The 24,847-nt window shown below is 34.4% G+C and overlaps 2 protein-coding genes across 9 annotated transcripts in view; one reads left to right on the top strand and one right to left on the bottom strand.

Annotated features, from left to right (window-relative positions):
* Positions 1–24,847, bottom strand: part of COG5 (component of oligomeric golgi complex 5) — a gene marked incomplete at both ends in the record, with an annotated part of 279,247 nt that overhangs the window by 191,466 nt on the left and 62,934 nt on the right. The gene's annotated exons all lie outside the window — the stretch shown is intronic.
* GPR22 (G protein-coupled receptor 22) lies at positions 11,654–16,546 on the top strand (the record flags this gene model as incomplete). The annotated part of the gene is made up of 2 exons (XM_080701113.1): positions 11,654–11,770; positions 15,217–16,546. Coding segments are annotated over exons 1-2 (1,332 nt in total). The 5' UTR covers positions 11,654–11,768.

The following is a 24,847-nucleotide window of genomic DNA, read 5'->3' as shown; positions in this document are numbered from 1 at the left end:
TTGAGGATTTCACTAAGTTGCTAACACTGGCCTTGAACCTGCCATTCTTCCATCTCAGCCTCTCTAGCACTGGGATAAGAGCCACCAAACCCAGTATGGGCAGATATTTTAAACATCAAAACTCTGAACTACATGATATAGATTACTAGCCTATTGTTAGTCTCCACATAAGAAATAAGGCATAAGAAGCAAAATAACAAAGATATTAATAACTTTAATCTTAGTAACTTAGCAAGGTGCAGTGAGGCGCACCTGTAATCCCAGTAACTAGAAGGCTGAGAGAGGAGGATAATAGGCTTGGGGCCTGTGAACAGAATCTTATTGAGACTCTATTTCAAAATTAAATAAACAAAATTTTTACAGTGCCTGGACATGTTGGCATACACCTGTAGTCCCAGTAGTTAGGAGACTGAGACAGGAGAATCACAGGTTCGTGGCCAGCCTCAGCAACTTATAATAGAGAGGACCTCCATAACTCAGTGAGACTCTGATTCAAAATAATAAGTAAGGTTGAGGGTATAGCTCAGAGATAGAAAGCCCATGGGGGTTCAATCCCTAGTCTCTCACACACACACACACACACACACACACACACTAATTGTTTTTTTTTTCTTTTTTTTTTGGTGGTACTGGGGTTCCTGGAAGACCTTCTACTTCCGGGCTACACTCCCAGACCTATTATATATATATATATATATATATATTTTTTTTTTTTTTTTTTTTTTGAAACAGAGTCTCTTAAGCCAGCGAGGCTGGCTCCAAACCAGCATGAACCTCCTGTCTCTGCCTCCCAAGCACGGGGATTACAAGCGTGCGCCACCATGCCCGGCAACTAATTAAGTTTTAAAAACAGATTTAGAACTTCTACTTCCAACCTAACAGAGAATGATTGGTATTAGGCCACTAGCAACTAGAAAACTAAACACATTTTATGAAAATACTCTTTTCAGGTGCAGGACAACAGGCAATGCAGGGCTATGAACCTGTACAACAAATGAAGAAGGCTAATATATTCCAGCCAAATATATATTTAAATATAAATGTTTTTATTTTAAAGATTTTTTGGAAAAGAATTGGCTATTTAAAACAAAAAGAATAATAGTTTATTATGAGGTTACAATAAAATAACAGAAGTAAAAGCTTGGTATGGTGGCACACACTTGTAATCCCAGTACTTGAGAGGCTGAGGCAGGAGGATCACAAGTTTGTGGCCAGCCTCAGCTACAGTGAGGCCCTCCACAACTTACGTGGGCCCTGTTTCTAAATAAAGAATAAAACATAGGGCTGGGGGTGTAGCATGGAAATAGAATGCCCCTGGGTTCTGCAAAAAAAAAAAAAAAAAAAAAAGCAAAATTAAAAAATAAAAACCCAGAAGTAAAAATCTGCTTCAAGATTAAAGGGGCCAGTGGAAACTATGTTGTAGTAGAGTTCTAACATTATACATGTCTACTTGTAAGTAATTCTGAAAAGTTAAACAAGCATATAAGAAAACTTGAAAGAACTACCAAAACAAGAAAACTAAAAGATATTGCTAGCAACTTGAGAAGAGAAATTTTTTTTTTTTCCAAAAAGAAAGAGGAAAAGGGGAAAAAACACCTGGCAAAAGCAGAACAAATAAAAGGTGAAAAACCTAAATCTATAATTTTATAAAAATTATGTCCATGTTCTACATATCTTAAGCCAGGCATGGCGGTGCACGCTTGTAATCCCTGTGCTTGGGAGGCGGAGACAGGAGGATCACGCCGGTTGGAAGCCAGCCTCTCTGGCTTTAAGAGACCCTGTTCCCAAATAAAAATATAAAAATAGGTCAGGAAGTGGTCGAGCTATAGAAAGGGCCCTATAGTGAAGCAATTAAGGTGACCAATCAGAGGGTATGGAATAGGGGAGGATGGAGCCTCTTTTTGTGTGTGTGTGTGTGTGTGTGTGTGTGTGAAACTAGAGGTTAAACCCACGGGCATTCTAGGCTACACCCCTAGCCTTACTTTTTATTCTTTATCTTACTTTTTATTCTTTATTTTGAAACAGGATCGCACTAAGTTGCAGGGGTCCTCACTAAGTAGCTGAGGCTGGTCTTGAACCTGTGATCCTCTATCACAGCCTCCCAAGTACTGGGATTACAAGAGTACACTACCAGCTTCTCTACTGAATTCTAACAAACATTTAAAGAAGGATTAATATTACTTTTACACAAACTTCCTCAGAGATAGGGAGTTGGGAATACTTTTCAACTCTTTTTATGAGTCTAAAATTGTCTTGATTCTAAAACCTGACCAAAACATTACAATAAAAGGAAATGACGCACCAATATCCATCATGAACACATAGGAAGACTTTATCAAAATAATTTCAAATAAAATCATGCAATATCTAAAAGGGTATTTGCCATAAACAAACGGGAGTTACTTCAGAAATGCTAGGTTGATTTAATACTCAAAACTCAAATCTACAGAAAAGCCATATTAATAGATAACAGGGGAAAAAAGCCATATGAACATCTAAATACATGACAAAATATTTTAAATTTCTAATGTACATACCTGATAAAAGTTCTCAATAAATGCAGAAAAAATAGAAACCAAATCTACCTGAAATGTGGTATTTATGAAAACCAGGCATGTAAAATGAAATCTTTACTTTTATTAGTAAACTATAATCATACATCACAATGAAATTCACAGCGAAAAGACACATACATGCACACAGCACTTTGTAAGCTCCCTCCAGCTCTTGCCCTGCTCCTTCCCTCTCCCTGTGCATGGTATTGAGATTGGCGTTAATAAGTTTGCAAGCAAATGTATACTGTGTGGAGAGAAGTTTACTGCCTTCACCCGATCTCCCTCCCCCACCATCTCCTTCCCTTAAGACCTCCTCCATCACTCCACTCGGGTTTTTTTCCTTCTTTGTCTGGGATCCCTTTTGTATCCTAATTCTCCCTAGCTTCCACATTTGAGGGAAAACATATGATCCTTCAATTTTTTGTGACTGACTAATCTCATTTAATATATTTTCTAATTCCATCCATTTTCCTGCAAATGACATAATTTGTTCTTCTTTAATGAAAAATAAAATCTAATAGAAAAAGACTGAATGTTTTCCCCCAAAAGATCTGGAGAAAAGCTCTTGCCATTTCTGCTCGACACTGTATTTGTGATCTTAGCTATGGTGATAAGGCCAGTCCCCCCCAAAAGTGCCAAGACTAAGAAGGATGACATAAACCTCTGTTTATTCAAACTTGATTGAATGGGAAGAAAATCATATGGAATCAAGAAAAAATTAATTAGTTAAACTAACAAGATTAGGTTTAAGTCCAATACAAAATTTAACAGTTATTTCTATATACATGCCAAATCAAAAAATTTAAATACTATTTATAATTGTAACAAAAAATGTTATGAGTCCAACATTTTCTAACCTAACACAACATGTATGAGGCCTTTCACTAAAATTTACAAAATATTACTGAGACAGATTAAAGACAACATCAAATACATGGAGAGGTATATTGTGTTTATAGATCAGAAGATTCAACATAAAGATGTAAATGTTCAGTTGAGTGTGGTGATGCATGCCTGTGATCTCAGTACTTGGGAAGCTGAGACAGGAGGATTACAGGCTCAAAGCCAGTCTCAGCAATTTAGGGATGCCCTCTGCAACTTAGTGAGACCATATTTCATAATAACTTAATAGGGACGTAAGCCAGAGGTAGAATGTTCCTGAATTCGATCCCCAGTACCACAAATCAAAAACAAAAATAAAAGATGTTAATGTTCTCCAAAAGATCTATAGATTCAATGCAATCCCAATCAAAATGCCAATAAAATTTTGACTTCCATTTTTGAAACAGAAAGCTAGAAAGAACATAGCTTACACTCTGACAATAATAATAACAAGAGAAAACAGTCTGCAAATACAAACTTCACTTGAACTCATCAGACATGTAAGGCAAGCAACCAATCCAGACTCTAAGTGAAGACATATTGGGCTTCAGCACTCAGGTTCTTGGAAAAGTCAATAATAGACACCAGAAAGAATAATTTAGCCAAAATTGTTAATGAATTGCTAAAAGCTGAGTGGGTGCTGGCAACAAAATATAGAACCCATGGAGAGCACATATGCAAAGAGAATTTATGTCTCTCTATAGGTTCTTTACAGACCTCACCAGATGTTCACAAAAACAGACAGTGCAGAGTAAAAGCCCAAGCAAGCATACCTCATGGTACAGGTGGAGAAGAATAAAGCCACTGAGGGAACCATGAAATCCAGCCAGGATTCTTTCTACCAACTTTAACATGGCGGGGGCAGAAGGGCAGAAGGTCTGAGACCACTGAGGAAGAATAAGAAACCCTGCCACTCTAAGACACTGCTGCAAACCCATTCGAGCTATGAAAAGGAAACAGGAAAAAACCCGCTAGTCCTGGCTGTGGGAAAGGCACTCTCCTTTTCTCTCAGAAAGAGAGATTTTCTAAGCTGAGAGAGATGCTGAGAAGTCCTCATTTCCAAAATCCAGCACACAGAGGTTGCCAGGTATGCTATGTGAATATGTTGCCGCACCCAGTATGGATCAAAGTAGAAATGAAAATATGCAAATTGCAGGCTTGAGTGAGCCAGACTGTCTGACTGCCAGGTTCAATTTGTTTTCATAGTTTTAAGTCCAAAGAGAGAAGCTCTATCTTCCAGTCTTCTAATAGGCAGACTTGAAGATTTGGCTATTGGTAATAGGCCAAGAGTCAATTTTTTAAAAGTGCAACAAGGTTAATCAAAGGGAGTATTGGCCAGATCTACATAAACAGAGAGACTCCATCCTCTCCGTTTTCTGTAGTTGGCACTGACACAGAACAGTTGCATCAGCTTTCAACACAGCTGAACCATCAGTAAACCAGGCCCGGGTGTTCACAGGAGCCTCTGTGAAGGGAGGCCCAAACCCAATGGGCCAGGGCCTTTTCTTCAGGCAATAACATGAGAGAGAAGTTTTTCTCCAAGAGGGGTATCTTCCACCCCATCATGCAGAACCAGAATAACACTAAGTCCAGGCCACCTATATCCATGCACATACTATTTTCATTTGATTAATGAGATCCACTGAGCTTTCTCCTTGTTCACCACAGAGCCCTAGTAAACCTACCCTAAGAAGGGCTATCACACCAGAGAGCCACAAGGTATCTATAGGTCAGGTATTTCGTTTTAAGAAAAGCTTAGCAACTGGCAAATAGCTATCATATTTTTATTATTTATTTGTTTCGTTGTTTGTTTGTTTTGCGGGTCTAGAGATGGAACCCAGGGGCATTTGACCTCCAAGCTACACCCCCTACCCAATTTTTTATTCTTTATTTTGAAAGAGGGTCTCACTGAGTTGCAAAGGGCCTCACTAAGTAACTGAGTCTGTCCCCGAAATGAGATCCTCCAGTCTCAGCCTCCCAAATGCTGGGATTACAAGCGTGAGTCACCACGCCTGGCTTGCTATCAGCTTTTTATAAAAAGTGAAACTGCCAGGCATGGTGGTGCTCCCTTGTAATCCCTGCGCTTGGGAGGTGGAGACAGGAGGATTGTGCAGGTTCGAAGCCAGCCTTGATGGCTTAAGAGACCCTGTTTCCAAATAAAATACAAAATAGGTCTGGGAGTCTAGCCCGGAGAAGAGGTCCATCCCCAGTACCACCAAAAAAAAAAAAAAAAAAAAGTGCACCTGGTAGGAGTATACCTAGCTCAGTGGTAGGTGCTTGCCTAACATGCCTGAAGGTTGAAGTTTGGATTTAGTCTCCAGCACTGCAAAATTTTAAGAAAGCAAACTTTAGCCAGACAGATCAGGAATTAAGAGGGCAACTTTGGCAACACAGCAAGAAAAAAAGAAAAGGGGGGAAAAATAAAAAAAGGTGCACTTGGTAGCTGGGTCAGGCAGGTGGCACTGCTGTACTGGGAAATGACCTGAGTTTCTCAGCACCTACCAGGCCTTTAACTAAAGCTATAATTTTTTTTTTCCTCCTAGGATGATCCATTGTTTTTGTTGGATTGCCTCTCTACAGGCAGCAGTCCATAAAGAGAAAATCTCTTTTAAATCTATAAGCATTCACAGCTTAAAAATGTCAAAGCATCGATACCAATTATACATTTAGCAGAGGAAGCCAGAACAAGAGTACACTGAATAGGCCCAGAGGCTCCACCCACACTTCAGCTTTTTGAATTTGAGTGTTTACCCCCTACCTGTAAGAACCCAGATTAAAGAACTGAACAAACACACAAAAGCAACTACAGCCACTGCTGCCAGGGGGCTACATTACTTCCTGAGCAGAAGCATAGGGATTGGTGGGAAGGGGCAGCCAGCCTGCAGGGGAGGGATGTGGGGTGAGAGGGCTTTTCTTTTGCTTTGCTTCTCACTCCAGGGTGGTGCTGCTGTGTTCCTCCTGTACCCCAAGCTCCTGCAAAAGCGTGAGCCTAAGGGTCCCTATGTGGCTCCTGTGCACGCTGCCAGCAATGCCTTCAGCCTCCCAGGCAAAAATGTTAAGAGTTTGGGATTTTATCCTACTTATAAGCTATGAAGCTAGCCTGTAAGTGTTTCATGGGTAGTAGAAGATGTAAGATGTTAGGTCAGAGATGAAGGACTTCATAATCCATGGGCATTATGTTGGTAACAGTTCACCTTGCCCTACATGTTCCCCTGGCAGAGGGGCCTATGTGGATATTCTGCTCTATGTGGGTTTCTGTCACAGATGAAAACACTGAGCTTGGGAAAATTTTCATTTTTTATAACAGGCAGAGGAAGTCTGCTCATCTGCTCTTTGTCTGGGGAGTCATTACTTCATCCCTCAAGGCAGCTAGCTACAGCACAACTCGGGGAAATAGAGCAGGTAAAAAGCAGTCAGGTCTTTGTATTCTTGGCATATTCAGCACAGATTTTCAGGGATGCTCAGGACTCATGGTGGACCACTTCACCCTACACACTCTTACACAAACGCCTAGACGTGCTTATCCTACTTATGAGCTATGAAGCACTGTGTGCCTACGAATAACTGTGTAGCACAATAAGACATAAATATGTCTCACGTGTTTCAGAAAGAAGTAAATTATCTCAATTTGCACACAATATTAATTATCTACATAAAAAAGACCACAAAATTCATTTTTAAAGTTCCCAAGATTAACAAATTATTTTAGTAAATATGCAGGATACAAAGTCAATATTAAAAAAAAAACTTTAGTTATTATGTTAACAATAAATAACTAGATTTTTTTAAATTAGGTGTTACTTTCCTAGCACTGAAGAAATAATCTGGTAGAAATCTAACAAAATATGTGCAGGATGTATAGGCAAGAGCCAAAAAACACTGATAAATCAAAGATGACCTAATAACAACAGAGACACCGTCCATAAGTTGGAAGACACAATACTATTGTCAATTTTCTCCCAAATGATCTATAAATTCTCTGCAATCTCAATCGAAATACCAGTATGATTTTTTGTAGATCTTATGTCCATAAACAGAGACTAGAAGGTAGCAATAATCGAAGATATACTACTGAATATAATAAAAACTCATTGGTCATTACAGTCTTTAGGAGTTACTAGTAAACTCTTAAAATGCATCTATGTTCCCAAGTGAATGTGCCGCTCTCTAGTACCATACATAAAAGGTGGCAGGTTTTTATTTTTTATTTTTTTATTTTAATTTTTGGTGGTACTGGGGTTCCTGGAAACCCTTCTACCTCCGGGCTACACTCCCAGACCTATTTTTATACTTTTTTTAAATTTGGGAAACAGGGTCTCTTAAGGCAGCGCAGCTGGCTTCAAACCTGCGCAATCCTCCTTTCTCCGTGCGGGGATTACAAGCATGCGCCACCACGCCCGGCAAAGGTGGCAGGTTTTTATAAAAAGCATCATATATCTAACTAGGTTCAGTAAGAGACCACTAAACTGGATGTGGTAGTGCACGCCTATAATCCCACACACATAAGGATGCCATTTTGATGCTGTATTTTATCCAATATAATTAGTTTTCGATTATTCTCTTATAGTCATTAATGTTGTTGGCTCTCCATTACCTTGGCTACTTCCCATTTAATGGAGCTTTCAGCAGATGGTCATCCATTTCTATTTTTCTGATAAAACATTTGTTGTGAAAGAAATTTAAAATTGAGAGGCCAAATGAAATTTTTGAATTGGCTTTCAACCAAAAGAATCCTTTTTCCTCCAGGCTCCAGTATCAGAAAGAGTTCAGAGTTAACTATGTTAAATATTCATTGAGAAAGTGTCCTTTCTGAAGAAATATGGTCTAAAGAGTGATTTTCCTCAATTAGAAACTGTTTTTGCATATATACTTTGCAACAGTTTCAATTCGCTTTCAGATAATGGTTAAATGGTTAATTCCTATATTTCACAAGATTGAGTTTTGGATTTTTTTGGTTTTGGGTTGGTTTTTTGTTTGTTTGTTTTATTGTTTGTAGTACTGGGGATTCTACTTCTGAGCTAAACCCCCAACCCTATTTTTTATTCTTAATTTTGAAACACGGTCTCACTAAGTTGCAAAGGATCTCACTAAGTAGCTGAGACTGGCCACAAACACGTGATCCTCCTGTCTCAGCCTACCAAATGCTGGGATTACAAGTGTGGGCCATCATGCCTGCCTCAAGATTGAATATTTTACTTATAAACTTAAGAATCAGAACTAGCAATGAGCTGGATAAGAATGAATTGACATATATAGTACGATGTAAATATAACAATAAATTATTCTCATAGACCCAATTGCCAAAATTTAAAAAAACAAATGTATAAAATTAAAAATCAAAGATCCCATATCAGGATTTTTTGAAATTAAAAGACATATGCAACTAAAATATTTATAACTAAAGAAAAACTTTTTTAAAAACTATTTTAATTGAGCTGTATTTTGAGTTAGAGTCATATTTGTTGCTTAATTATCATTAGGAAAGCCAAACTGGCTTCCCAGTTTATTAGCTAAGCAAAGAATTAACCTATTAAAATTAATTTATAAAATAAAATTTGAGTTAAATCACAACTGTAGCAGTTTTCAAAATTAGCATTCTATATGAATACCAAATATATTAAATGCACAAGTGTGAAAAACCTGTTACTATGGAAACAAGAATCTTTATAGATTCTGACATATGTAATTTAATATAAAATGTTCTCTTAAAAATAACATAACTTGATTCTCAATCCACTAGTATAGATAGTAACATATTGTTAAAAATAGAGGATCTTTGGAATACCTGATAAGGAGCTGAATAAGTTATAAACACCAAATAAATTCATGGTTCTTAAAAAGAAATAAAACTAGATTAAGCATTGAACTGAACTAAAAATAGATACTGTTTGTGATAGCTTGTATATTTTTGACTGCATGTCATTTGTGCAGGGAATAAATGGCAATGTTCCGATCTGAGTTTCTTTTGCTACTATTACTGCTTACAAAAACTCCGGATTTTGATTTTTCAAAATAATTTGAATATAACTTAGAAGCACTGCCTCTAAAAGAGATAAGCAAACATAGAAATCCATTTCAATAAAAAGAATCACAGCTATACTGTCACTCAAAGAAAGCTTGACTTACCAAATGTTATATAACTATGAAGTAGTAGTGACTTAACCTAGGTCACCAAATTCTAAGAGAGACAGCCAACTACCTAATAGGATGGGGTAACACTGACTCTGATGGTTACTTACCTACACTTTTTCAAGTCAACAGATTTCTCAATGCCTTGGTTTCTTTTACTTTATGGAGATATTTTGACAACGTAACCAGCTACTTTAACTTTGGCAGAAAAGCACTATATATTATCTTCATTATATTAATACATTTCCTCATCCCCACCACAAGCTTCAACTGATACTAACATGTATTCTCTGATTTTAGTTTTAAGCACTTTATGTATATTAAGCTAACTTTTAATGTGGCTGGCATCTTAACAATATCCCTTTTTGTAACTTTTAAAATGCATAAACAATAACACAATATTCTTAGCATTACTAAAGCCTCGGCATACAAAGTTGTGCTGAAAATTTTAGAAATTCAACAAAATTTTCCACATTACTTTCATCTTATATAGAAATGCAATTTAAAATGTAAATAATTGTTGGCAATTCCCTTCTAAAGCTTAAACACAGCCACTGAAAAATTATAAAAATACATTGCTTTTCAAAATTATGAAAATAATTCTAATTATAATAAACATAGGAGCAAGCATTTTAAAAAGTGAAGATCACTAGTATTCCTAAAATAATGAAATAGGTAACAATTAATTTTCTAAAAATTTAGGCATGAAAAATGTCTTCTATTTTGTCAAAAGAAATGAGATTCAATATATATATATATGTATGTGTGTGTTTATTTCTCTATTTATTCAGGTTTAAAAAATGTTTGTCCTCACCTTTGGGAATAGAAATATACTTAAAGGTAACCAAAAGTAATAGATATTCAATTTTACATTATTACTTATACCATTATTATTTTGACAGCATATCTATCTCAAAATAGTTTATAATTTATGAAGACAAGTACCTAACTTACTTTTACCCTTTCCACATATATTAACCAAAAACATTAGCATTCACCTACATGTAATATTTAAGAAATAGCAATCCATTAAAAACTGTACCCACGTCAAAAATAGAAATGGCCAATCAAAATGAAATATTAATGACAAGTGATCAGCATTAACAAAGGTGAAGACTTGGTAGTAATCTCCAAATGTAACACAAATTATTAAAATTTAATAGAATGAAATTATGCTATCAGCACTGAAATGTTTAAAAATATTTTAGGGTACAATCACTTATATCAATCAGATTAACATTTTGAATAAATGAATGAAATGAAGGAAATATCTGAATGAATGAATACTGAAAGCATGACAATGTTTAAACATGTTGAAATATTTGCAATTTGAAAAATACAGAAATGACTTGAATACAAACAAACTAGTTGAAATTCAATGTGGTTCACTATAGAGATGCAGTGGGTTTCTATTTGTAGAACAAAGAACCTCAACCAAAAACATATCACTAAAATATTTTCAAGTGCAACTATCAAGGCTTTGAAAAGAATATATACTTCTTACTATGGAAATCTTTCCTAACACCCCTCCCCGCACCTCCCTGAAATTTTTAATGTTTGGCATAAGTGACCAACAAACCAGAACAGAAAACACGTTTTAATTTAAAAGACTAATTTACTCATATTCTATTTATGAACCACATGCAATCACTTATAAATTCAGCCTTTTAAAAAGGCATCCTTATATAAAACGGTGGGGGGGAATCCCTGCTATACATACGAAGCACAGTTTAAGCCCGATACAACTGACCAATCAAAATTAGTGAATGCACTGCATCTCTCTGCAGTGGAGAGAAGCAACAAGGTAGGCTGTCATTCTGCAAAAGCTGCTCAGAACAGGCTTCGGTCTGAAAAGCACTGCTGTTCCTTTTTAGAAAGACTGATCTGAACGTGTCTCTAGAGACTGAAAGCCTTCAGTATGTTAAATGACTTTCATTACGTATTTTCAGATGCTTATTGATTCCACAGTAGGAAGCCTGAGAGACTGCAGCAGCCTCTAGGCAGCACTACCCCTCCATACGTTAGCAGTACTGCTGAAACAATGGCACAGTACAGCACATATTTTCATTAAGGTCATTTTTGAAGAGATGTTTATGACCCTCTTCCCCCAATCTTCTACTAACAAGTGAAAAAAATGAATCAACCAACACTGGAAACGCTTCAACTACATCAAGAATTTATCAAAGCTTTAGCAGAGGTAAGATGTGTTCCTTGTTTTAGTATATAGCTGCTTTTGCACTGGCATAGTGGGGTAAGATTGCTTGGAAAAATTTCAGACTAAATTTTAGAGTTTATTTCTACTTATTGTTAAATATGTAATTTTAAGCTATTTCTTTTAAGGCATTTTAAATGAAATTTTTAGAGTGAATTGTTAGATCAAAGAATTTGCTCTGTTTATTCACTATGAAGACATCTTTTAAGTCATTTTAGACATACTAAATATTCTTAATGTCATCAGTATCATTCGGCTCAGTTGTCAAAAAATGCTTTCTCTTTTTAGAAGAATCATGTTTACTATTTAGTTATTTAGTACTCAATTTTATCTTAAGATTATTTGGCATGTACACTGAAAATTATTTAATCTTTGATTACATTTTTGCATTATCTTTCACATTTCAACCACATGAGCAATATATCAATGGAAATTAATAGTATCTTATCATGGAATCTGTTTTAATTAGTTAAAATTCAAACCATGTGCTAATAATTAAGCTGCTAAATATTTTTACAGCAGCAAATGTTAAATTTATTACAAAGACGAGAGACTGACAGTGGGTAAAGTGTATATTAACTGGTCATACTCTGAAAATACAGTTTAGCTTCAACAAAGAAGGCAGGAATTACTTTTAAAAACACAGCCTTTCTCTAGTGGTTACGATTGCAATGCTATATAATATATACAACCTTTGTTAGGAAACGAGAGTATTTTATTTTAAGAAACTTAATTTTATGCCTATAGCCATGAATCTAACAAGTTTGCTTATTTCAAGAACAAATACTGTATGGTTTAAAAAAATTTTTTTAAAGAAACTTTCAATTAGAAATTATTAGAAACCCTGTTTCTTAACCCCCCCCCACTTTTTTTTTCTTTTCTTTTTCACAAGGGCCCTAAACAAGTAATTCAGGATTTACAGCTGACAATATGAAGAATGCAACTGACTGAGAATCTCCCTAGCTCTCTGGACAGCGAACTGCAAGATATTCTCCTAACACATGATTTTAAGACACTAAGGAGTTAATACCAGGAAACAGGTCTACATTATTGCTGGAATATAACAAATCAACAGTATCCTAAGGAAATGCTACATAAGAAAACCACGAAAAGAAATATAAGTATAAAAGCTTGAAAACAAAATGGTGAGCATTTTTAAAGGAAGAGTTTTTACTTTAAAAATACCAGAATTGTGCAAGCTACTGACTCTTAAACGATGAAACATAAATTTAAAAAGGAGAATGACATACTTTATCAGCAAGCAAAATGAAGCTTTACCAAGTGTTTTCTTCACTGAATATTCAGATATTTATACCAACTGATATGACTAATGGATTTTTCCATCTGAGCTTTATGATCAATTCTGTATCCTCTTCTAATGAAAACAAACCAAATTAAATAGCACATGGATTTTATCAAAAGAGCATGGACTGGATTTATAATATGAAGCAAGTTATGTGATCAAGAAATCATTTCAAAATAATAAGGACTGCTATAGAAAAAGACTTACAATAATAACAAAAGGATGCCTGAACACATTTTAGAAGCAGAAAACTTATGTTTCCTTTTTTGTTTTCACAAATTCTGGAAAATAAAGAGACACTGTCAAATACTCCCTGAAAAGGAAATGTAATTTCTGTCATTTGAGGAAGTTTTTCTTGGTCATGACTTTTTAAGGAAAAACAAATATAAATATGATGTACTGTTCTTTAAAAATCCAGCTAACTAAATCTCATAATTCATGCAGTTGAAGTATCGGAGAGAAAAGTGAAAGAAATCCTACAAGACATGAAATAAAATACAACTACTTCACTGTTGTCAGTGAAAATTTAATGTCAAAATCTGTCAATGACATCATGTATCAGTTTCTGAAAAACTGCCACAGTGAGCCCAAGGGCCCATAAGGCAACAGCAAACAGGTAGGTCAGAAGATGCATGTACCCCACCACAATGTTTAACATTTAGCAAAAGACGAAAGAGAACTGTTTCTTAGTGATCGTTTAACTTGACATTTCTGCTTTATTCAATCATAAATCTAATTTATGTGACAAAGACCTGATGTTTAATCTATCAGCTAGAAATTTTGGCACACTTAAAATTTTCCATTTTTGTAAGATTTCAGTGTTAGCTAAGACCTCCACTGACTTGAAAAAAATAAGCATCTAGTAATATTTATGCAACTTAAATTAATAATTTTGTCATTTTTTATGAAATGTTAACCCCCCAAATAACATGAATCTTCTAAAACTTGTGAAAGTAACATCAAGTGAAAGGTTAACACAAATTTTAAAAATTATGAGCTTTTATAACATGTTTAAATATGATCTTGTAGTTAAAATGCTATAGCTGAAATGTACAATACAATTGGTTGTATGGTTTCATAGTTTAAACTGAATATACTGATAAGAGACAGATATTATAAACCTCTAGGTATTAAAATATAGATCTGCAATAATTAGCTAAGAGATTTGTTATTTTCTTAATTTTCTTCAAAACTATACAGTGGATTTATTATGCAAAAGGTTTCCTCCAAAAATGAGCTTCACATATTCATTTTTTACTCTAAAAATTCTAATCAAATAAAATCAACTGACATATTCTTTATAACAACTTCAAGTATTAAATTTCAACTTTCTTCTTCAAGATATGAGGGGAGGGTGTGGTCATAAAATAAATCACTCTAAGCATCATTGCCGTTCTTTTACCAAGCTTTGTGATTTTTTTGCTTTGGAATAATGTCCCTTTTCTTCCAATTTTTATAAGTTTGCCAATTGTAAAAATTCAGTGAGCATATTCACCATGATATACAGAATATTTATATTTTCCTCTTTCTGTGGGAAATAACTGGATATCCCCAAGCACATTGTTGATTTCTAACTATGTCCTTCAATCAATATGGGTAAAACGATTTGAAACAAACTTGTGCTCTATGGCATTTATCCTTTCAAATGAACACCTGTCCTGTTCATTTGGAATCTCATAGGAATAATTACACCTACACTAATCATGCTAGAGCATATTTAGGTAGCATTTATTTTCTATCCACTCACAACACTTCTAAATGAAAGTTTAAAACAGCAGACAAAATTAGTTTTGCGTGTGATCCAGTATTTTATTAAATAAAAATAAAAATATCCAGTATACAAAATTCTCCAAAATAAATATTTCCAAATGAGGAAACCCCTTTTGGTACATTAAATAATTTTGCACTATACAAAACAATTTTATATAATTATATCTTTGAAGGAAAATACAATTTACTTTTACATTAAAGCAATGTAGTTTTGATTTTTTTCCTGATTTTATATTTCCATTAATAGTGTACAAAGGTAAAAATGAAGTACATAACAAGAAGATGTTTTGTTTACCAAGAATACATGTTCTATACATGGTTTCAGTTGCCAAATATCAAACAGTTTATTCTATTTCACTTTCTAGGGGGAAAAAAGTCAACTGCTCCAAAAGAATGTGTTTTTCTCCCATTCTGGAAACCAACATGCAGTCTGAATCTAACATTACTGTGCGAGATGACATTGATGACATCAACACCAATATGTACCAACCACTCTCATACCCATTAAGCTTCCAAGTGTCTCTCACCGGATTTCTCATGTTAGAAATTGTGTTGGGACTTGGCAGCAATCTCACCGTATTAGTACTTTACTGCATGAAATCCAACTTAATCAACTCTGTCAGTAACATTATTACAATGAATCTTCATGTACTTGATGTAATAATTTGTGTGGGATGTATTCCTCTAACTATAGTTATCCTGCTGCTTTCACTGGAGAGTAACACTGCTCTCATCTGCTGTTTCCATGAGGCTTGTGTTTCTTTTGCAAGTGTCTCCACAGCAATCAACGTTTTTGCTATCACTCTGGACAGATATGACATCTCTGTAAAACCTGCAAACCGAATTCTGACAATGGGGAGAGCTGTTATGTTAATGATATCCATTTGGATTTTTTCTTTTTTCTCATTCCTAATTCCCTTTATTGAGGTAAATTTTTTCAGTCTTCAAAGTGGAAATACATGGGAAAACAAGACACTTTTGTGTGTCAGTACAAATGAATACTACACTGAACTGGGGATGTATTACCACCTTCTTGTACAGATCCCAATATTCTTTTTCACGGTTATAGTAATGTTAATCACATACACCAAGATACTTCAGGCTCTTAATATTCGAATAGGCACGAGATTTTCAACAGGGCAGAAGAAGAAAGCAAGAAAGAAAAAGACGATTTCTCTAACCACACAACATGAGACTACAGATATGTCACAGAGCAGTGGTGGGAGAAATGTAGTTTTTGGTGTAAGAACTTCTGTTTCTGTAATAATTGCCCTCCGGCGAGCCATGAAGCGACACCGTGAACGGCGAGAAAGGCAGAAAAGAGTCTTCAAAATGTCTTTATTGATTATTTCTACATTTCTTCTCTGTTGGACACCAATTTCTGTTTTAAATACCACAATTTTATGTTTAGGCCCAAGTGACCTTTTAGTAAAATTAAGATTGTGTTTTCTAGTCATGGCTTATGGAACAACTATATTTCATCCTCTATTATATGCATTCACTAGACAAAAATTTCAAAAAGTCTTGAAAAGTAAAATGAAAAAGCGAGTTGTTTCCATAGTGGAAGCTGATCCTCTGCCTAATAATGCTGTAATACACAACTCTTGGATAGATCCAAAAAGAAACAAAAAGATTACCTATGAAGACAGTGAAATAAGAGAAAAGTGTTTAGTACCTCAGGTTGTCACAGATTAGGGGAAAGTTTCTCCAAACTCACATTCACAAGAGTTTTAGATTTAAATTGTAAAAAATGAAATTACTGCCAAATATTTAAAAAATACTTTTTAAATATTATGTTGTAAATTTTCAATGTGAATGTCAATTAGATTAGGTCATATATATTCAATTTCTTCATTACTTAATATATTTGTTGCATGGCAGTTTGTTAAAGTAATATGTGTATATTTTGTCAATATTATGTCCATCGGAAGATATTCATGTAAGTCATATTTTCTAAAGAATAAATACATAGCCTTAAAACAGTGTATAACTTTAAAATGTAACTGACACAGGTATCTCTGCTTATATATACATATATAAAGTGTATTGTTTCTAAGCCACAAACTATACAGATATATTTACATAACAACTGGAATAGTATTTAACATAACAAAAATTATAGGCTCAAAACAATCCAAGATTTCTGTATCATTATGTTGTTTCCTGGTATAGTATACTTGCTATGATATTTGATGCATCCAAAATAATGAACTAAGTTTGAAACCTGATTCTTTCTTTTGAATGTAAAAAAAAATCATAGGATTTATTAGTATTTTTAACTCACACCAAAAGTAACTCTATATAGGCACATCAAAATAGGGAAGGCTTAAAATTCAAGTTTACTATGAAAAAAATATTGATTTTCTAAAATAAAAATAGTATGGCCTATAAAATGTAAATGAACTGATAAAAAAGGAAGGACGGAAAAAAAAAAAAAAAAACACTTCCTTCCTTGTTACCTGATTCTAAGCCAAAATGTTCTAGGATAATATGGAATACTGGTTTAAAGAAAACAGTACATTGAAATTAAAAAATTGCTAACTTTATTCAACTCAGGCTTTTTGTATAACAGAAGTTAACTTGTAAGTTTGAATGGTAGAAAGACTTTTTATATCATTGCAGAAAAGCCTAACGAAGCCAAATGTTTCTAATTTTAGATACATAGCAACTTTAGAGCAATACAATTTCTATAATGTTCCCAAGTACTTTAAAATATAACAACTGTTTCCACTCTGAAAAACAGCAGGACAATAAAAGCTTGTCACTTTTTCTACTCCATCACCAGGTAATTTAACATTAAGGATTTTCTCTCCAGTCTTCAACTCAGGTTTGAAAATTATGAAATTAGTAATTCTAACTAAAGAACGAAAAATTTCATATATCAAGCAGATATTTTCCAATTGATAAAATGTAATAATCTGGCATTGAGGGCTAATATCAATACCACAAAGAAAGCGATACGCTATATAAAATGGGCAAATATCCACTGCACTGTATTTGGTTAGCTGAACAAGCATTATTCTATTTTTAACACTGTATTCGCTAAATCAAGTAACAGGTCATTTTTAAATTTAAAAATGACATAATTCAGTAATATGTCACTTTTATACAAATAAATAAGATTCGCCCAGTCTAGTTTACTGAGTACCCTAATCCCTAGGGAAATGAGCACGCTGCAGTAGCTTCAACACTGAGTTTGCTGGCAGATTAAACAGCGATTTGCTTTTAATAATAATCCTACCATAATGTCAAGTCTTGGCAAAGGCCCAATTTCCTTCTGCTTCATTTTTCACTGTTATGGAATTAGAGAAATGCTTAAATTTGACAAAATGAAGTCTAAGAGAATTGAACTCATTTTTGAAACCCTGAAATAAAAATAAATACATCACGGGCAAAAGTATCCAGAACATTTTCACTGAATATATTCGGCACAAAATATCTCCTGATATCTTTGTTTAAAAATTTAAAAAGCATTTTATACTTGGAGTTCCACACATAAATTAAAATTTTAATATCTAGTTTTATAATCTTAATAAAAATTAACTATTTTAGAGTTTCATGGTAAGAAAAACCCCTTTGTGTTTTAAATTAATCATAAGGTTTATAAGCATGCCAAAGAACTCCACATAAAAACAGATTTCTAATATATCTGCCTAATAGCTTTTATGCTTTCTTGTCTTCTGTAATAAGAAACAAACAAAATAAAAATAATGGCAATATTATAACTTTGCCTCTTAAGGTACTATTTTTGTACTTGATATGGAAGTAAAAAATTAACAAGCATTTTGTCACTTGTAATGATCTTTCAAGTACAAAAAATATATGCATGGCTTTACAACAAAAAAAAAAAATCCATGCCTAACACAACTTCTAATAGTTTTTCAATGTGTTAAATAGTGCATAACATGGGAGCTAAATTAATATTTATATGTTAAAAACTCAGCTTTCAAAAACAAGCCACAAACATTTTCAACTACTGACTTCTGGTTATATGAGAAGCATAGACAACATTTTTTTTTTTATTAAATGCTCATCCTCTTAAAAGATAAAACATTTTCCTCAGGATGGCCTTTGCCTCAATAGGTAAATTTTTCACTTTATTACCAATAATTTTACCAAAAAGGAAATTGTTAATTTTTCCTGCTGGAATGAACATTTGAAAGGCAAATACAGCACAGGAAACAGTGAACTTGATAAGAAATAGCTCTAAAAGATGTATTTTTTATTTTTATATCCATGTGCTATACATCACATAGATGTCAATTTCTGTGTAGTAAACTGGGTCAATTCTTTAAACATACAGAAATTATTATTATTTTAAACATAAAGAAATTATTATTTTTAAAACTAAACAAACATGAGCCCCATAAAGTATAAAAGATTTTACTGATTTTTTTTTCTTTGCTCCTTTAAGGAGGTTGTTATTCTTTTGTTTTTTTTTGTTTTTTTTTTTGTTTTTGGTGGTACTGGGGTTCCTGGAAGCCCTTCTACCTCCGGGCTACACTCCCAGACCTATTTTTTAACATTTTTATTTTGAAACAGGGTCTCCTAAGCCAGCGCGCGCGGCTGGCTTCGAACCTGCGCGATCCTCCTGTCTCTGCCTCCCAAGCGCGGGGATTACAAGCGTGCGCCACCACGCCCGGCCAGGAGGTTGTTATTCTACCAATTACTCCAAAAGATGTTCAAATCGATTATGAAGATTGGATTGCTTACAATTATGCATTAAAAAAACGCTATTCACAATACTGTACTTCATAACCATTGTGAGTCAATTTTTAGATAGGGGCCTATTTTTTCATTCCCTAAATTACAGCAAAATCTCAGTTCTCTAGGCATTAAAATCATTTAAATGAGGTTATACTCAAGGATAAAAAATATAAAATTGAAAGTAAACACAGAAGGGAATGGTGGTGCATGCCTGTAATCCCAGTACCTGGGAGGCTGAGAGAAAAGAATCACAGATTTGAGGCCAGTCTCAGCAACTTAGCAAGGCAGTGCTTAGTTGTTAAAAAGTGGTAAGTGCTTAAAAAGTAAGGCAAGGATTATAGTTCAGAGGTAGCATTCCCTAGGGTTTAATCTCAAGAACCACACACACACATAAAACCCTTAGTAGAGCCTTATTACACATAATCATTTCAAGGGCATTCTTCAAAATCAGTATCATTTCTGGTTTTATTATATTTTATAATTATAAAATTAAGTAAGCTTCGTAATCCAATTAACATTTGAATTTTAGTAATGAAGGCATTATGGCAGATATTTACAGTCATTACCCTCAAGAGACTAAAATCTACAAATAAGTATTCCTTATCCAAATGCTTAGGATGAGAAATGTTAAGAATTCAGATATTTTTTCAGATTTTCAAATGTGTATATGTATATATAAATATAATAAGAGTATATTTATATATACACACATACCTTGAAAATAGGACCTAAGCCTAAACACAAAATTCACCTGTTTCATGTACAGCTTACAAACATATCCTGAAGATAATTTTATAGAGATACTGTTAGTGCACTTGCATTTCAACTGAAACCTATCACATGAGGTCAAGTGTAAAAGTTTCCCCTTCAGATATCATGTTGGTGCTCAAAAGGTTTTGCATTTTGAAACATTCCGGATTTGGGGATTAGAAATGCTCAGAGCTATATTTAAGATAAAAATACCTAAATGAAGACAAATGCTATAAATGGAGAGTCAAACTCTTAAGGGACTTACTGAGCAAAGGATAATGTTGAATTTAATAATAACATAAAAGAATTGTTGAGGGAAACTACTATAGCATATTCTGGAGAGAACAAAATGTTCTGCAGAAAGAAAGTACTACTGTAGTGAGAACTTATCTAAAAAGTTACATTGGGACCATAAAATAGAAGGCTTTTGGCAAAAGATTATTAAGATGAGAAATGAGTTTCCACAAAACTTAATAGCAATATGCAAAGCTGATCAGGTAAGACACAGAAGATAGAAAACTATTGCCATCTCCTTGTTGTGTAAGGAAAGACCTGGCCAAATTATGGTAGCCATAGCTCTACAAAGGAGTGTACAGCTGTGATCGATCACTGAAGGCAGAATCAACAGGGTTTACGCACAGACTGGAAAGACAACCAGTATAAGGAACTGAAGAATTAAAAATGGGGGCCACAAGGAAGACCATAAAAACAAGCTTGTCCTAAATGATCAAAGAACCATTTACACTTTAAATGAAGTACATGGAAAACAAGAGAGAAACAAAAAGAATTTGGGAAAGAACATTTTCCTCTGCATATATATTTTTGTTATTGGTGCACTGTAACCATACATCACGATGAAGTTCAGAGTGATATACACGCACACTACACTCAACGAGCTCTCCCTCCCCCAGCCCCACGCCAGCTCCACCCTGTCCTTCACCTCCCCCTGCAGACCATTTACATCCACACTGATACATTTGTGTGGGTTCATCATGTCCACCGAGGTGTCTTCTTCATAGTCTCCCTCCCCTCCCCTTACATGCCTCCTTCCCTGAGCCCCCCCCCACCCTCAATCACTCTACCTCCTTTGTCTAGAGACCCTCCTACCTCCCAATTTCTTCCTAACATATGAGGGAAAACATCTGACCTTTCACTTATTGGGACTGACTAATCTCATTTGGCATATTCTCCGTTCCACCCATTTCCCTGCAAATGACATAATTTTGTTCTTCCTTATGGCTGAGTAGAATCCATTGTATGTATATTCTGTAATTCTGTACTCTGATCACCTGCTGATGAACACCAAGGCTGATTCCATAATTTGCCTATTATGAATTGTGCTGCTGTAAACATAGATATGCATGTGTTACTATGGTGGTCTAATTTCAATTCTTTTGGATAGACCCAGGAGTAGTATAGATGGGTCACATGGTAAGTTCATTCTCATTCAAGAAGAAAATTTAATAAAGTAAAATAAATAACATTATTCAAGAATGTTCTCATTATTAGAGACTATTAAAGTGAAAATTTCAAACCGGTGTTTCAAATTATCCATTTTATACCTTGCAAATGGTTTATTAATTTTCTCATACAATATATCTTTTTACATAATTTTAAAGAAATTATAATCACATAATAAAAATATACCCAAATATATGCAGTTAAAAAATACAAATACAGCTGGGCATGGTGGCGCAGGCTTATAATCCCTGCACTTGGGAGGCTGAGACAGGATAATCGCACAGGTTCAAAGCCAGCCTCAGCTACTTAATGAGGCTCTCAGCAACTTAGTGAGACCCTGTTTCCAAATAAAAATATAAAATAGGTCTGGGAGTAGAGCCCGGAGGTAGAAAGCCTCTGGGTTCTACCCTAGTACCACCAAAAAAATAAAAAATAAAAAAAAATAACTTTTGCTTTCTTTCCTACTAATAATTATGAACATTCATCCAACTTGTTATATGAATATCTTCATTTCTGTTCATGACTGCATAAAGATCATTTTTAATTTTTAAATTATAGCAATATTTCTAAAATACTGATAATCAAATAGTTAAATTTTTAATTATTATAATCAAATAACTTCCTACTATATTTAAAGATCCCTTGGAACATGTAAGAAGGGTTCATATTTCCTGGTGACTAAAGTAGGACATTCTTCCAGATGAAAGCAAAAGGCAAAGAAAAGAACATTAAATAACGTATTTCTTTTTTTCCTTTCCTCCAGATAAAACAAGAAATAAGGGAACTTTTGGAGGCTATTTTCCTTCTGTCTTATTGATGGGTATATACTATGAATGTAAGCCCTTTCAGGAACGACTTGAAATCCAAGGAATTTAAACATGCATCGACTCATAACAAATGTTAGAGGAAAGATGGAGCCCAGGTGATATCATAAAAGAGAAAAACAAGAAGATACTAAAACCTCAATGAGGCTGGAAAAAGGCCTAACATATTCAGAAATGCTCAACTCTTAGAGAAATATAAAATGAACACAAAATTATGGGTTAGAATTCACAGAAGAAAAGCAATTTCAAGAGTGAACTTTTCCTAAAAAGCATTCCAAATAATGAATGCATTTTAGGAATTGACAATTGACAATTTTCAGAATTGACAAGTGACAGACTGGACAATATTAGAAATATAATAACAGATGCTTCATCATAAATAGAATAAATATTTGCATATTCCAATAATTCATAGATGACCGGAACAGAGTGGTACTGAGATGTAGAAACAAATAGGAAACTTGGCTTATTAATATAAAAGCTATCATCTTTTAAGGAATATTCATTTTTTGCAGGAAAAAAAGAGCTAAGCAAACTCAGTGACGTTTATCCCTTTGCTCATGACAAAATAACATGTGAGAATAACCTTAAGTATTTCTACCATCCTAACTGCACATTTTTTACAGATTCCAAGAAACCATATCCATGGCTTTCAAGCATGACAGCTTTGTACTTCCATCAGTGAGTGGTAAAGAGTGCTGTCATTCCAGTCACTGCCACCAATATCAGCTCTCTACCACTATCAAACTCTAAAGTACTGCGTAAGATAAAAGAGAGGAGTCTGTTTAGAATTGTCATTTTCCTCACCCTGTTTCCATGAAAGTGATAAGTTATATTTTTCTGAGAGTTATTACGCAAAGCAGATTACCAAAGCACATCAATCAATTTTTCAGAATGAAAAGAAAAAGCAGTAAGTGAGGATGATAGCTTAAAAGAAACTGCTTTCCTCTCAGATGGCTGTGAACATACATTACTCGTAAGAAATGGAAAATTAAAAGCGTTTAAATGTTAATGCTAACCAGGCATGGTGGTGCCCACTTGAAATCCCAGTACCTGGGAGGCTGATGTAGGAGGATCACAGGTTTAAAGCCAGCCTCAGCAGTGTAGCAAGGCTCTGGGACACCTAGTGAGACCCTGTTTCCAAATAAGAAATAAAAAATTGGACTAGGAATAAAAATTAGAGGTAGAATACCTCTACGTTCAATCCCCAGTACCAAAAACTAAAAAAGTAAAATGTTAATGCTAACAAATGAGGGCTTTGGTCATATCAAACAGACTATACAAGTAAGAAATACAAATGGGAACTATAGTGAAATGAGAAAGATAATACATTTACAGGCCAGTAATATTACTCATGATCACATGCCATATATTATACATTGACAAATTGGATTGGTTATGTAGTGTTGCATATTTACTAGGTGGAAAAAAAATAAAGATACATATCTCACTATAATATTATTATTGCCTTGGACAAGTAAAAATGTAAAACAGCAAATTTACATACTCACACGTTAGCAGTTTTCTTCCCAATTTTTTAGAAGAATCTTTTATAAGATTCTTTTTTTCATAGCATTTAATTTTTTTTAATTGGTGCACTGTAGTCACACATCTTAATGGGACACAAGATGGTAGTAGCATACATGCACATATCATTTAGCCCTTTCCCAATTCCCTCCTCATCCCCTCCTTCCCATGTTCCACTTAGTGACTGACTCTGATGTTTGTGAATGGATATCATGTGCACTAAGGAATTTCCCTCTTCCCCCCTCATAGCACCCTGTTAGGTTGCCTTACTTATCTAAGGTTTCTCCTTCAGCCAGAGTTCCTCCTATGACCCATTTTCTCCCTAGCTTCCACATATTAGGGATAGCATCTGATTTTTATGTTTTGTAACTCACTAATCTCACTTAGCACAATCTTCTCCAGTTTAATTCATTTTCCCACAAATGACATAATTTTGTTCTTTATGGTTGAGCAAAATTCCACTGTGTACATATCCCACAGTTTTGTAATCTATCCATCTGTTGATGGACGTCCATAATTTGGCAATTGTAAATGTGGGGCTTTAAACAAAGACACTCATGCATTAGTTTGATAGTTTTATTTCCATTCTTTTGGGTGGATACCCAGAAATGGTATTTCTGGATCATATGGTAGGTTCATTCCCATTCTTCTGAGAATCCCACATATGGTTTTCTAAAATAGTTGCATTAATTTGCAATCTCACTAACAATGTATTAAGGTTCACACT

The sequence above is a fragment of the Muscardinus avellanarius genome, assembly GCF_963383645.1.
Source record: "Muscardinus avellanarius genome assembly, chromosome: 9".
NCBI lineage: Eukaryota > Metazoa > Chordata > Mammalia > Rodentia > Gliridae > Muscardinus > Muscardinus avellanarius.
Note: the sequence above shows the minus strand (reverse complement) of the source record. Positions and strands in the feature narration are given on the sequence as shown.